We start from the raw sequence: 12698 nt of genomic DNA, 5'->3' as shown, positions 1-12698 counted from the left end.
GACACACTGGAGGGACACACTGGAGGGACACACTGGAGGGACACACTTACTTTTGGAGGCAATTTTAAACACGAGCCCTTTGGGCTGTGGCTTCGTCCCACCTTCCCCCTCGAGTTCGTGCTCGTCGCTCTCCATGTTGTCAAGGAGCTGTTCATCCTGGAGCTCATCCCTGCACAGGAAGGGCTGGAAGTTACCCTGGGAAAGGGGGAACACCTTATCCCAGGGTCCCACGTGATCCCAGCAGCGATGGGTTCTCCAGGGCAGGGAGAACACCAGCCATGGGGTTATAATGCCCAGCATGTCTCCTGTCCTCTGGGCAGGAGCCCTGGGCTGGAGATGCCAAGGGAGGACAATGCCCGTGGCCTGCACAGCTGAGGAGCCAGAACTTTGTAACAAGGAAGAGGAGTCTCAGCTCACACCTCAACACAGAGGGTGGCTTTTCCCTGCAGTCCCACAGCCCCCATCAGCCACACCCAGCACTACCCACTTCAGGGGGTACTTACTCTTGAACTCCCATTCCCAGCTCCTGGATTTTCTGCTCGATGGCAGTTTCCACCTCGCTCTTCTCCAGGGAGTACTCCACAAAGAAAGCTTCCAAGATGAAAGACACGAAGATGCTGAAAGAAACGAGGAGCAGAATTACACGGCGGCATTTCCTTACTGGCACCACCTGACTGTCTCAGCATTCCCAGGCTCATTTCCCAGCGCTCCATCCCCTCCTGCTGTTGGAGATGGGGAGCTCTAAGACACAGCAGCACGCAGTGGGGACAAGGACGTAGCAGATCCCTCTGAACATGTCCCACCCATCCCAGGGATGGCACAGCAGGGGTGGCCCTGGGACCACCAGCAGTGCCCTGGCAGGGGGACGGGCCCCTCTTCCCTCCAAAGCGGGTGAAACCAACCCAAAACTCACTTGACAATGATTATCACCATGACAATGTGGAAGGCAATGAAGTACAGCTTGGCAGGCTGGGCCGTCACGTTGGCGAATCCGTTGGCAAAGAGTGCAATGGGAGTTAAGGACGAGAGGGCAGGAGGAGAACAAGGCACTGAGGGAGAAACCAGGAAAGAGCACCCAAAAAAACCCTCACAGCACAAACCACTTCCCCGTTGTCTGTCCATGTGTAGCACCAGGGGAAAAGCAGAGCACGGATTCTGGGATAACCCGAGCTGGAAGGGACCCACAGGGATCACCGAGTCCTGCTCCCCAGGCTCCAGGTGGGACCCCCAAAGGATATCGTGCCACTGGTTGACCACGGTGAGCTCCATGAGGACGATGAAGGACGAGGCGAAGTCGTTGAAGTTGTTCTTGCAGTACTTGCCCCGGGCAAACAGGGAATCCTTCAGAGCCGGGTTCCCGCACTCCGGGGCGTGCGGAGCGTTGGAGTCGGCGGGGAAGAACTGGATCTTCCCGTGGAATAGCTCCATGCCAATGATAGCAAACACACAATACACAACCTGGGAAGAGAAACCCCATCACCTGCTTTCTCCAGCAAGCAGCAAGCTCCAGGGCAAGCTTAGCATCCCACAGCAGGTTTCCCGGTTTTCCACAGGCACAGCGAGGTGCTGGGGAGCAGCACAGAGTCCAAGAGACCCAAGCCACCCCACAGCAGCCACCAGGCAGGAATAATAAGCCAAGAACCATGAACCATAAATACACGGAAAGGAAGCGTTCCCAAATCACAACAGAAGCCGCTTCTAGGAAATCATTTGAGAACCAGGTTCCTCATTCAGCCTCTTGCCCAAACCATGTTTGATTCCTTCTGATGCAAAGCCAGAACACCTTCACTGCCCCATGGATCTGAGGAAGATCCTGATCCAGCAGGAACCCAGTCCCTCTGCACACATTTGCCTGAGCAATGACCACGGGATCAAACGGACACTTACAGTTCCAAGGGCCTGCCATCCAGGGATTTGCATTTATCCCCTTGGAAACAGCACGAGTGGGAGAGTTAAGACACATTCCTGTCAAACTGGAGTGCTTTGAGCTCAGAGACCAGGATTTCTTACCAGAGTCAGCCCGCCAAAAGTCAGCATTGTCGGGACGATGTTGATCAGGGTGTTCATGATGACCCGGAACCTGCAGCGAACGAGTCACAACACCTGCTGTGGGGAGGCTCTTTGCCACTTTTGTTGTCACACCTCAGCCACCAAATGCTCCCCACATGAATAAACCAAGTCTCCAGAGAGGCTGCAGCAACTGGGCTCATCCCAGGCATGCCGGGACAAGGCCTTGGGAGGCTTTGTGGAGTGGCCACAGTGGCCCCAAAGGCACTGTCTCAGCCAGCATCTGGCACAGAGCACCCCCTCCCCAAAAACCACCTCCCCACCCTGTTCCCTGCGTTACCTCTGAATGCTGTCCACAATCCGGATGAGGCGGAGGACCCGGAGGATGAACACGATGTCCAGGATCTGCTGGCTGTTGTACTTGGTGGCTGAGAAAAGAAAAAGACACATTCGTTATGAAAAATAAGCAGGGAAGCGTTAAGACAAAGCTCATCCATTCATTACTATTATGTCCTTGTTAAACACTGTAACAGGGAGCTACAAAAAAAAAAAAAGAAAAAGAGAAAGAGAAAGATCGTGTTAGTTCTTAGAAACCCTCCAGGAAATTCCTCGTCCTGTCCAAAAGCCACCCAAGCCCGAGGTGATGGCAGAAGGCTGATGGACAGCACCAGGATGATGCCCAGGCATGCAGGCTGCTCGAGCAGCACTTACTCGACTTCAGGGTGGCATTGAGAATCGTTGCAGTCAGGGCAGCAAAGATGATGAGAGTGTCAAACCTGGCACGAGGGAAGGCAGCGCTGTTAGATTTGGGGTGGTGGGGAAGGGCCTCGAACGAGGAGCGACCCCTCTTCCTCACATCTGTGCCAGGCAGCCCTGTGCCACCTCAGACCGTGGGCAGATGGGGAAGTTTTGTTTAGGAAAACTCCTTCCCTCACGTGCTGCAGAGTCCCCTTGGTCAGGGCAGAGAACAGCAGTTCAGAGCCAAGAAAGAGCACAACATCCTCTGACTCACATCACCACAACACCCCTGGCACGGGAGTCGGGCAGCCCATCTCTCCAGGAGCCACTCAGTCCTCGAGGAACTGAACACAGAGACCTCACCACACCTCACAGCACAAACACCATCCCACTCACCAGTTCCAGAACTGGGTTTTCCCGAAGAAGGCCCTGGGTTCATACGTGTACACCTTCAGGAGGATCTCGGTGACGTACAGAGCCAGGAACACCCACTCGGCGTAGGAGATGTAAGGGGTCTCCTCATCCAGGGCAATGAAGATGGCATTTATCAGGATGATGGCATCATAAGTCCAAACAAAAGCCCTGCAAGGAGAAAGAGAGATCGGTTTGTCGCTCCCAAGAAGGTCAAAGTTACACAGTCACTTCTGAAGTTCTCTGCCTCCTCTCTCAAACATTCTTCACCCATCAGTTCTCCCCAAACCTGAGAGTTTAGGGGAGTTACTGAGGAGTTTAGTTTTCCTCTTGAAGCCCGACACAAAAATTGGAGAGTGATGCTAACAGGTCCAGGGAAGAGATTTTTCCCATCTACTCAGTACTGGAGTGCTTTGTCAGCTGGGCTGCCCAGTACAAGAGAGACCTGAACACACTGGAAGTAGTGCATCCAAGGGTCACAAATCCAATGGAAGGACAGGACAGTCTGACACACAGGATATGCTGGGAGAGCTGGGGTTGTCCAGCCTGACAAGGAGAAGGGTCAGGAGCAGCTCAGTATGTCTAAATACCTGACGGGAAGGTGTAGGGAAGATGGAGCCAGACTCTTCCCAGTGGTGTCCAGTGAAAGCATGAGAGGCAAAGGGCACAAGTTGAAATACAGGAACTTCCATCTCAACAAAAAAGCTTTTTTTTTTTTTAATGGAGGGTGGTCAAACACTGGAGTGGGCTGCAGAGAAATTACAGAGTCTCCATCCTTGGAGATACTCTAGATCCACCTAGACACAGCCCTCAATATTCTACTGCAGCTGACCTTGCTTTGAGCAGGAGGGTCACACCAGACTCTCTCTAGATGTTCCTGAAGTTTGGAATTCTGGGAAGACTCTGAAGTGAAACAGGGAATTACAGCTCATTGTAAGAGCTGATGAGGCAGCACAAGGCAGCTTTGCTGCAGTGGAGGCCTCAGTCTGGTCCTTCAAGGCAGGCCACAAACCCCGTTACACCCGGCACCCGCACTAGAGCCAAACAAGTGGGACTGGACAAGGCAGCAGTTTCTCCACACCACTGAAGGCAGGCAGAGAGCAGAGCTGTGCACAAAAGCTTGGCCTAAACCCCGTGTGCAGTCTCCAGGTGAGCCTTGGGCCACGGGAGCCTCACCTGTGCCTGACCAGGCCGCGCAGGAGCCGGCTGGGCGCCGAGCCGTACAGGCGGGGCACCCACCGCGCCAGGGGGTGGCTGCGCAGCTTCAGCGTCACCACCTGGATGTTGAGCAGGTCTGCCAGCTGCACGAAGCTCTTCTTGTCTGCAGCAGGGGAGAGAGGCACACGTCAGTCTGCTGGTGTTAAACAAGAACACGGTGTCTGGCAAAGGCAGATCTGGGCTCGGGATCTGGTGTCTGCAACAGGCTGAACTTGGCACTCCAACAGCTCCTCCAACCCATCCCGGGGGGATTGGCTCAAACCACGGGGCAACAACCACCACAGAATGATCTCACACGAGGAGACTGACCCATCCCTCCTGATATTCCCACACGAGCAGCAGTAGAGCGAGAGGATCTGGAGGACTGCGTGGGGAACCTGATTTAAGGGAGGTTTTCCTCGTCCTGTGCTGGGAACGGGAGGTCCCACACACCAGGGAGAGCTTGACCTGATGTCAAATGGCCACGAAGAGCCACCCATAGTGTGCACAACGTGGGCTACAGCACAGGCAGCAAGGACAACCTTTCAGGACTTCAGGAATCTGGAGGGAAAGAGAAAGAAGGGCCTGGAGTCGCCATCCCTGGAGGTGCTCAAGGAGTGACTGGACGCGGCACTCAGCGCTCTGAGCCAGTTGACAAGGTTGGACTGAAGGATCTTGGGAGGTCTTTTCCATTTAAAATGATCCTGTTATTCCACACCATTAGAGACCACAAGTCCCAGTGCCTAACCCCTCGAAGGATCAGGCTCCCAGCCCCAGCTCCTCCCCACTGCCTCGGGCGCGTGCTCACCTACGAACCCCTTCTGCTCGTCGTCCGAGATGCGGAGCAGCAGCTCCCGGTGGGAGTTGCTGATATCAGGAGCCACCAGCTTGACCAGCTGCTTCCAGCGGGCTTCTCGAACCACCAGCTGCTCTCCCTCCTCTTCCTTCAGGAGGTTGAAGGCCTCGATCATCTTGCGGCGCTTCATGTAGGCAAGTTTGCGGATCTCGTTCTAGGGAGAGCGTCGAGATTCAGGCAGCTCCAGTCACTCATCCCCCCTCCTCTTTTCATAAATAATCTTATTTTCACGACACAAAAGCGAGAAGAGACTCAGGGGAACATGCTGGGAGTGATGTTAGATACAAAGCACAGCACAGGGAGTGAGGGTGATGAGAAATGGTGTTTGACAGGCAGCGCTCTGGAGGGATCAACAGATTTCTGGATGCTGGGAGAGCACTGAAAAACCGGAAGGAAAGACAAAGGGAAGCATCAAACAGGAAGGAGGTGACAAAGATCACGGGATCTGCACGGTCACAGAAGCAAAGAGGATGTGTCCACACGTGCTGGACACATCCATAAGTGAATACTGCTGAGGTCAGGGTGGAGATCCTCTTCTGCGAGGGATTACAAGCAGGCTAAAGAACCTGGAACCCTGGGGACACCCAGACTGCTTCCTGAAAAACAGCCAGTCCCCTTGTGGGAGCACCCAGGAATTTCCAGCTCTCCCTCTTTGATCACAAATCCCAGACTGCCCCTCCCCAGTTTGGGTAGATCAAGAATTCTGCTTTACTCAGACTTCCCATTTCCAGTTCCTTTGCTTTAAGAGCACATGCAGTGGCAGAGCAAGCGTGCTGTGCACTTAAAACCATCTGAGAACAGTTCCCTGCACGGAGGCAGCATTTCTGAGCTAGGACTAAGCCTCCAACATATTGCAGAGACATGTGCTTCCTGTCTGTTGGGTTCAAACCCCCACAGAACAGTTCATTGTTCAATTCCAACAGCAGAACTCACAGCAATCCCCACAATATGAGATTTCCAAGGGAAAGCCAGAGGTTTCCCTCCCAGGTTACAGAGCACAGCAGGCCATTCCCCCTCCCAGCATTACCTTGAGGTGTTTTTTGTAGTTGTTGTACACCACAGCCAGGAAGAGAGACATGAAGATGTAGGTGTTGACGATGACGAAGGCGATGAAGAACAGGGCGTACCAGGAGCTGAAGTCAAATGCTGGCATCCTAGAGAAGGGGACAGGGATTGCTGCTCGCCAGGCTGACACACAGGGAAAGAGAACCCACAGGGAAACAGATTCCCAGCTGGATTTCTAAGTGCTGTTGTGATAGTCAGGCAACACCCAAGCTAAAAACTGCACTAGTTCAGCTAGAGAATAGTTTTCTTCTGCTGGGTTTTCACCTTGGTTTGTCTGACTGAAGTGATGCAGGAGAGAGAGAGCACAGAGATTAACCTTCTGTCAGTGTGGCCACATTTAAGTGCAGAGACTTGAGGTGATGCCTCAGTCATAAGCTGCTTTTTGCCCTCAGACCCTCATTGCACTCAGACCTCCTTTTTTTCCTTGCTCTAAGAGGATGAGCAGCATTTTATTCCTCTGTTTAGATTCCCAGGGTTCCTGTACCATCCCAGTTGCGCTCAGTACATCTCCAGCACGCAGACAAACGTGCCATTCCTCCCTGTCCTGCTCTTTGATGGCACCTTCCCAGTGCCAACCAAAATGGGAACCAGTCAGAGCAGGTGAGGATGGGAAGCCCAACCTCACAGAATTTTAACAGTGCTGTGCAAATTGAAGAAAGCTGCATAGCAATATAAACTATTGGCACGAATACATTATATATGTGTGGAAATATCATGGGAGAAAGACCCCTGATGGTGCAGACATGACATACATGACATCCGGGCTGTTCGCCGTCGTCACCAGCACGTACAGGTCAAACACAATTTCCAGGTAGTTCCTGAAATATGGCAAACCTTCTGCTGTCTGCAGATTCCTAGGAGGAAGAGGACAGTCTGGAGTTAAGCACTGAGGGAGCTGCACACATCAGCAGTGCTTGCATTCCCTAATAATCGTTTGGAGTCACCGGGCTCCCTCCTGCCCAAAGGATCCCACACGTTCTCCCCACCCAGCTCTGGGCAAAAGAAGCGTCCACACCTCTCTCCAAAGAGCTTCAGGGCCATGAGGGAGAACATGAGCAGGCTGAACATGAAGAGCAGGAAGACGTAGGTGATCTCTGGCAGCGTGTTGCGGATGCTGCGGAAGGCTCTCCGGATCTGCCGGCGGGAAGGGAAGGGTTTAGAACCAAAGTGGGACCCCTTTTCCGCTCACAACCCCACCTGCATCAAACCCACACACAGGGACAGGCAAGCAAAGTGGGGCACAGGTACCAGGTGTGCCAGCTCTGTTCTGATAAAACCTGTGCAGGACTCCCAGGCCTCTCCTTGTCATTCTCCAGGGAGATCCCAGAAGGAGAAATCCCACCTACATGGCACCACAAACTCAGTGAACCAGACAGGGCCCCGAGGCACTGCTGAGATGCCCTTGCTGCAGGGGACCAGTGAGGGACTCAAATCCATCACTCCAGGCCACAAAACACATGCTCTGAGTCCTAAAGCTCAACTGCTCCCTCCCCCAGGCCCCCACACAACAGTTTACTCATTTGTAAGTGAGAAGCAGAGCAATCTTGGGCAGGAGGGCAAAGATCTCCCCGTGATGAGAGGAATCAGAGTCCAAATCACCCATCTGGGCTACAAGTTTGACAACAGCACGACCCTTGTTTACCCAGGAGACTTCCAGGAATAAGTAACCTGGCCCCTGACTCGGGGAAGAACAGGTCTGAAGCCTGTGGTGCTGTGAATCCACCTTTTTGTCCATCTCAGCCCACCTCCGAGAGAAACCTTCACTCACAGGACCCCAAATTCTGCCCTTTCTGCACAAAAACCTTTCTGCTCCATCCCCTGGATCTCAGAAAGCAGCAGGCTGTCCAGAAGACAGGCCCCTGGACATCCCAGCAGGCCTTTACCTGGCGACTCTCCGCGAAGTTGATGAGGAAGATGGGCCTCACAATTCTCGACCATCGGATGCTCCTCACGCCGTACACCCTGAGGACCCCATATATGGCCAAGTCTGTCAGGGATAACTGCAGGAAAAAGAAGGAAAAACCCCAGAGGGAATAATGGAAACGTGTCTGGACGGTGAAGAAAAGAGTGTGTGCTGATACAAGGCGGTAGCACACATGACAGGTTTGTGAGAGCTGCTTGGTTTAGCCATGGATTTCATCAGGTCTGTGATACCAGGAAAGCAACAGGAGGGGAAAAAAAAACACATCAGCATTGGCCACTTGGACCTCAGAGGCTCCCCTGGGCCCAACTCACCAGGATTGCCACCATGATGCAGATGTTCTTGGTGTCCTTCCAGAACACGCTGTGCAGGGTGACCGTGGCAAAGTGTGCCAGGCGCCCGAGGAACACCAGCAGGCACAGCACCTCCAGCACGGATGTGACCTGCAGGGGGACAGGAGGGGCTCAGCCAGCACAACCAGGGGCAGCACTACCCCTTCCTGCACAGATGAGGGTGTTCAGGCACGGAAACAACAAGCAGAGGCCGTATAAAAAGGAGGGGTTTGCTGTCAGCTGTTTTGCACACTCACCCACCTGGCACCGAGCAATAGTTCCAGGCTTCCTTTTGTGGGATTCCCTGCCACAGGCAGGTTAAAGCCAGCAAATTTGGGTTGGCTTAGGATTCAAGGAGCACACCTGTCACAGTCACACTGGTGCAGAACAAATAAAGGCTGCAGAGAAGTCAGGCCTAAGAGCAACATTTGTCTTCCACTTTCACACATGAGGGTGGGACTGAAATCACTGCAAAGGCTGGAATTGTTCTCTGAGATGGAGAACAGCAACATGACTTTGTCCATAGTCATACTGGCCTTTGCTGATGGCCACAATGGCTCCACAGTCCCTGTCCAGCTCCTGTACTCCTTTTTTGTCCCCATTTCAACATATCACAGAATCTCGGAATAGTTTGGGTTGGAAGGTGCTGGGATGTATAAAGTTCATCCAGTGCCACCCCAATGGGCAGGGACACCTTGTACTAGCCCAGGTTGCTCCAAGCCCTGTCCAGCCTGGCCCTGGACACTTCCAGGGATGGGGCAGCCACAGCTTCTCTGGGCAACCTGTGCCAGGGCCCCATCACCCTCACAGCCAAGAATTTCTTCCCAGCATCCAATTTAAACCTGCTCTCTGGCAGTTTGAAGCCATTCCCCCTCACCCTGTCCCTCCAGGCCCTTGTAAGCAGCCTCTCTCCATCCATTCTCTCTTGATACCTCTGAGAACTCCTCTCCAGCAGGAAACCTTTGGTGCCTCCACCCCAAAAACTCACCAGGAAGGGGAGTGGGTACACAGCAGGCTCTTCAAACATGGCCAGGGACAGATTGAGAAAGATGAAAAAGTAGGTGGCTGTTCTCATCATCCAGTGGTTGTAGAGATAATAAAGCCTGGAGAAAGAGGGCAGAGGCACCATAAACAAAGGCTTCAGGGCACATCCCCAGGGGCTCACCAAATGCATCCCAAACAAATATTTTTGCCAGCCAGGATGTTGGCAATTTGCTTCCAATTATGTTATTATACTCCCTTGATATTCCAATTATATTACTATACTCCCTTTCAAGGAAAAGTGATATGATATATAACAAGTATTACATTCTTTAATGTTTATCACGTTATACAAATAGATTATTTGACCTCCCTATAAATATTATTTAATATTATAATATCAAGGTTATAATAACCTGCTTTCAGGTTATTCTTCTAATAACACCATCCAATGCAAAACCTGATCATTTAATCATTCAGCTGTCAGGACCAAATCACATGAAACACTGTTTTCCCAAAGCAGGGAGGCATTACAGCTCCACAGCAGCTCACACCTGTTCAAAACCTTTGGGACAAACACACTGAACCCTCTCGGTCTCCCAGGAAAAGGAGCTGCTCAGCCTCCCACCAGCACCTCAAAGGGGAGTCACCATCACGGGGGAAACTGTTCTTGCCTTGGGGAATTTCACTTATCACAATTAATGCAAGATTTTAATTACTGCTCCCCCAGCAGCTACAGCCCTTTGTGGAGCACACCTGAGCAGTGGTGCCACACCCCCCGGGGGTTACCTGAGCTTCTGGGGTGTGATGGGATGGTGTCGCCCGTTCCACGCCAACAAGTGCCAGGTGTGCCCACCCGGCACAGGCTTCTCCCACACAGGGCAGCTGTGACCCCCCTGCTACCAAACCCTGCCCCTTCCACACAGCTGAGGGCCGGCCGAGCCTCCCAAACTCTCCATCCCCGCAGAGGCTTGGGAGACTTTATGTTGCTTTTATTCGTCCGGCAAGACGCAAGTTTTTAATTCCCTTTCCCACCCTCAACACACAGATGCGGCTGAGCCCCGTTTTAAGCATTTCAGCTCAAAACCAGCTCCTGGCAGCCCACGCACCCACCCTCCCCAGCACCCTGCTGGTGCAGCCGAGCGCCCCACGCTTTTTTGGCAGCTCCCTCGCGATGGGGGGCACACACAGCCCCTCCTTACCTGACCGCCTCGGGGGACGTCTTGAAGGGAATATTCCTGTTGTACTGCGCGTCGGAGACGAACGCTGCCGCCAGCAGCAGGTCCTGCGGGAAGGGGGGGGGAAAAACACGGGAGAGACGGTCAGGGGGTGGGGGGAGCTGGGAGCGAGCTCTGAGAAGTTACCGGAGGGAGGAAGAAGGGGGCGAGAGGAGAGCGAGAAGGGGGCGAACCTGCGCGGGCGGCTCGGCCATGGCGGGGGCAGACGCGGCACCTCCCCGGCCCCGCCGCCTTTAACGGGGCCGGTCCCGCCCCTCCGGGCGCGGCGGAAGCGGGAGGCGGTGCCGGGGGGCCGGGATCGGGATCCCGGGGTCGGTCCGGGGGATGGTGCTGGAGGCGCTGCGGCCGCGGGCCGTGCGCTGGGCGCTGCTCGCCGCCTTCGCGGCCGGCGTGGCCGTGGGCTGGCAGGCGGGACGGCTCCGCCGCCGCTTCCTCCGCTGGAGGCAGCAGTACCTCAAGCGCCGCCTCGCCGCCGCCCAGGAAAAGCTGGACGCGGCCTGAGATCCGGGAAAACGGGAGCCGGGATCCTCCCGGACCCGGCAGCGGCGCCCCGAGTGCCCCACGGGTGGTGGAGACGGCGTGGGAGCGCTCCCGGGGAAGGATAACGCGCGTGGAACGGCGGGGCTGCTGGAAAAGGGCAGAATCCATGGAATAGCAGGGCTGCTGGAAAAGGGCAGAATCCATGGAATAGCAGGGCTGCTGGAAAAGGACAGAATCCATGGAATAGCAGGGCTGTGAAAGGACAGCAACCGTGGAACAGCAGGGCTGCTGGAAAAGGACAGCGTCCATGGAATACCGGGACTGCTGGAAAAGGACAGCGTCCATGGAATACCGGGACTGCTGGAAAAGGACAGCGTCCATGGAATACCGGGGCTGCTGGAAAAGGACAGCGTCCATGGAATAGCAGGGTTTCTCTTCCACCCTTCAGAAGGCAGGATCCCAAACTGTGTCCCTGACAGGCCTAACAAAATACTGAGGATACAAGAGCGATGATACCAGACCTGGAAAGGGCTGCCCAGGGAGGTGGTGGAGTCTCCCCATCCCTGGAGGTGTCCAAGGAACAACTGGATGTGACACTCGGTGCTCTGGGCTGGGTGACAACGTGGGGATCGAGCACAGGTTGGACCCGATGATCCTGGAGGTGTTTTCCAACCCAAATGATTCTGTGATTGCCATATTCCAAAGGTAGTCTGCACTTGTCCAGCTCTAAGCCTGCTGTTCTGCCCTTGCCAGGAATCACTGCTGACACAATAAAGTAGCCAAAATCATGACATGGTGTTCCTGGCTGTGTTTGTTTTTGAAATGAATATGAAAACATGCCTTATGGGCACTTGTAACAACCCTCATTATGGAAGTGCGTGGGGACAATTAGGTGGTGAAACAGCTCCTGTGCTGGCAGGGTGAACCAGCAAATTAATTGTAGGATGTTGGCTTTGGAGGCAGAATTCCTCCTGGCACTTTGGATAAGGAGTTGTGGAGAAGGCTGTAGCATGTTCCCTCTTCCCTTCCCATCCTTAAGGAGTTCCAGGAGAGTATTTGTTCGAGTCTGGGAGGTGCCAGGGGATTCACTGCACATTGCAGGCCGCTGTTTTTCAACTGTATTAATGAAGTTTTAAAAGTTCTGGGGTGGGAGGAAAAGTGCCCCTTGAGGGTTGGCCTTGATGATCTCAGAGCTCTTTCCCAACCTTATCGATCCCGTGATTAAGATCACAAAACGCCTAATAATTTGTAGCCAAATAAATGCTGCCGGGGCTCTTCGGTAGGAAGGTGGTTTTGGAGCTTGGGGAGCTCCCGCAGTGGCAGGGCCGGGGGTGCGGCACTGAGCGCCGGGATGGGATGAATCCCTGAACCGGCTGAGCCCCGGGATCGGGTGAATCCCTGGACCGGCTGAGCCCCGGGATCGGGTGAATCCCTGAACCGGCTGAGCCCCGGGATCGGGTGAATCCCTAGAC

The 12698-nt window shown here is 54.1% G+C and overlaps 1 protein-coding gene across 9 annotated transcripts in view; it reads right to left on the bottom strand.

The window, feature by feature from the left end:
* The window catches only part of LOC113972395 (two pore calcium channel protein 1-like), a 12262-nt gene extending 1251 nt beyond the window's left edge, over positions 1-11011 (bottom strand). The window contains exons 1-19 of one of the 9 annotated variants that reach the window (XM_027693420.1): positions 10920-11011; positions 10711-10793; positions 9516-9630; positions 8510-8638; positions 8158-8274; positions 7290-7408; positions 7027-7128; positions 6237-6363; positions 5162-5363; positions 4333-4477; positions 3142-3327; positions 2719-2783; positions 2348-2435; positions 2011-2080; positions 1888-1927; positions 1239-1458; positions 914-1004; positions 504-617; positions 57-169 (exon numbers count right to left, since the gene is read on the bottom strand). In XM_027693420.1, the coding sequence (XP_027549221.1) occupies positions 164-169; positions 504-617; positions 914-1004; positions 1239-1458; positions 1888-1927; positions 2011-2080; positions 2348-2435; positions 2719-2783; positions 3142-3327; positions 4333-4477; positions 5162-5363; positions 6237-6363; positions 7027-7128; positions 7290-7408; positions 8158-8274; positions 8510-8638; positions 9516-9630; positions 10711-10793; positions 10920-10940 (2040 nt within the window). In that variant the 5' untranslated portion in view covers positions 10941-11011 and the 3' untranslated portion in view covers positions 57-163. Of the gene's footprint in view, positions 1-50; positions 170-503; positions 618-913; positions 1005-1238; positions 1459-1887; positions 2081-2347; positions 2436-2718; positions 2784-3141; positions 3328-4332; positions 4478-5161; positions 5364-6236; positions 6364-7026; positions 7129-7289; positions 7409-8157; positions 8275-8509; positions 9018-9515; positions 9631-10710; positions 10794-10919 lie in introns of those variants that run through there. The other 8 variants (XR_003535885.1, XM_027693418.1, XR_003535886.1 and 5 more) reach the window with 8 other exon arrangements.
* Between the last annotated feature and the right edge of the window lie 1687 nt (positions 11012-12698).

The sequence above is a fragment of the Neopelma chrysocephalum genome, unplaced genomic scaffold (genome assembly GCF_003984885.1).
Source record: "Neopelma chrysocephalum unplaced genomic scaffold, ASM398488v2 Primary Assembly neopelma1_91, whole genome shotgun sequence".
Taxonomy (NCBI): domain Eukaryota; kingdom Metazoa; phylum Chordata; class Aves; order Passeriformes; family Pipridae; genus Neopelma; species Neopelma chrysocephalum.
Note: the sequence above shows the minus strand (reverse complement) of the source record. Positions and strands in the feature narration are given on the sequence as shown.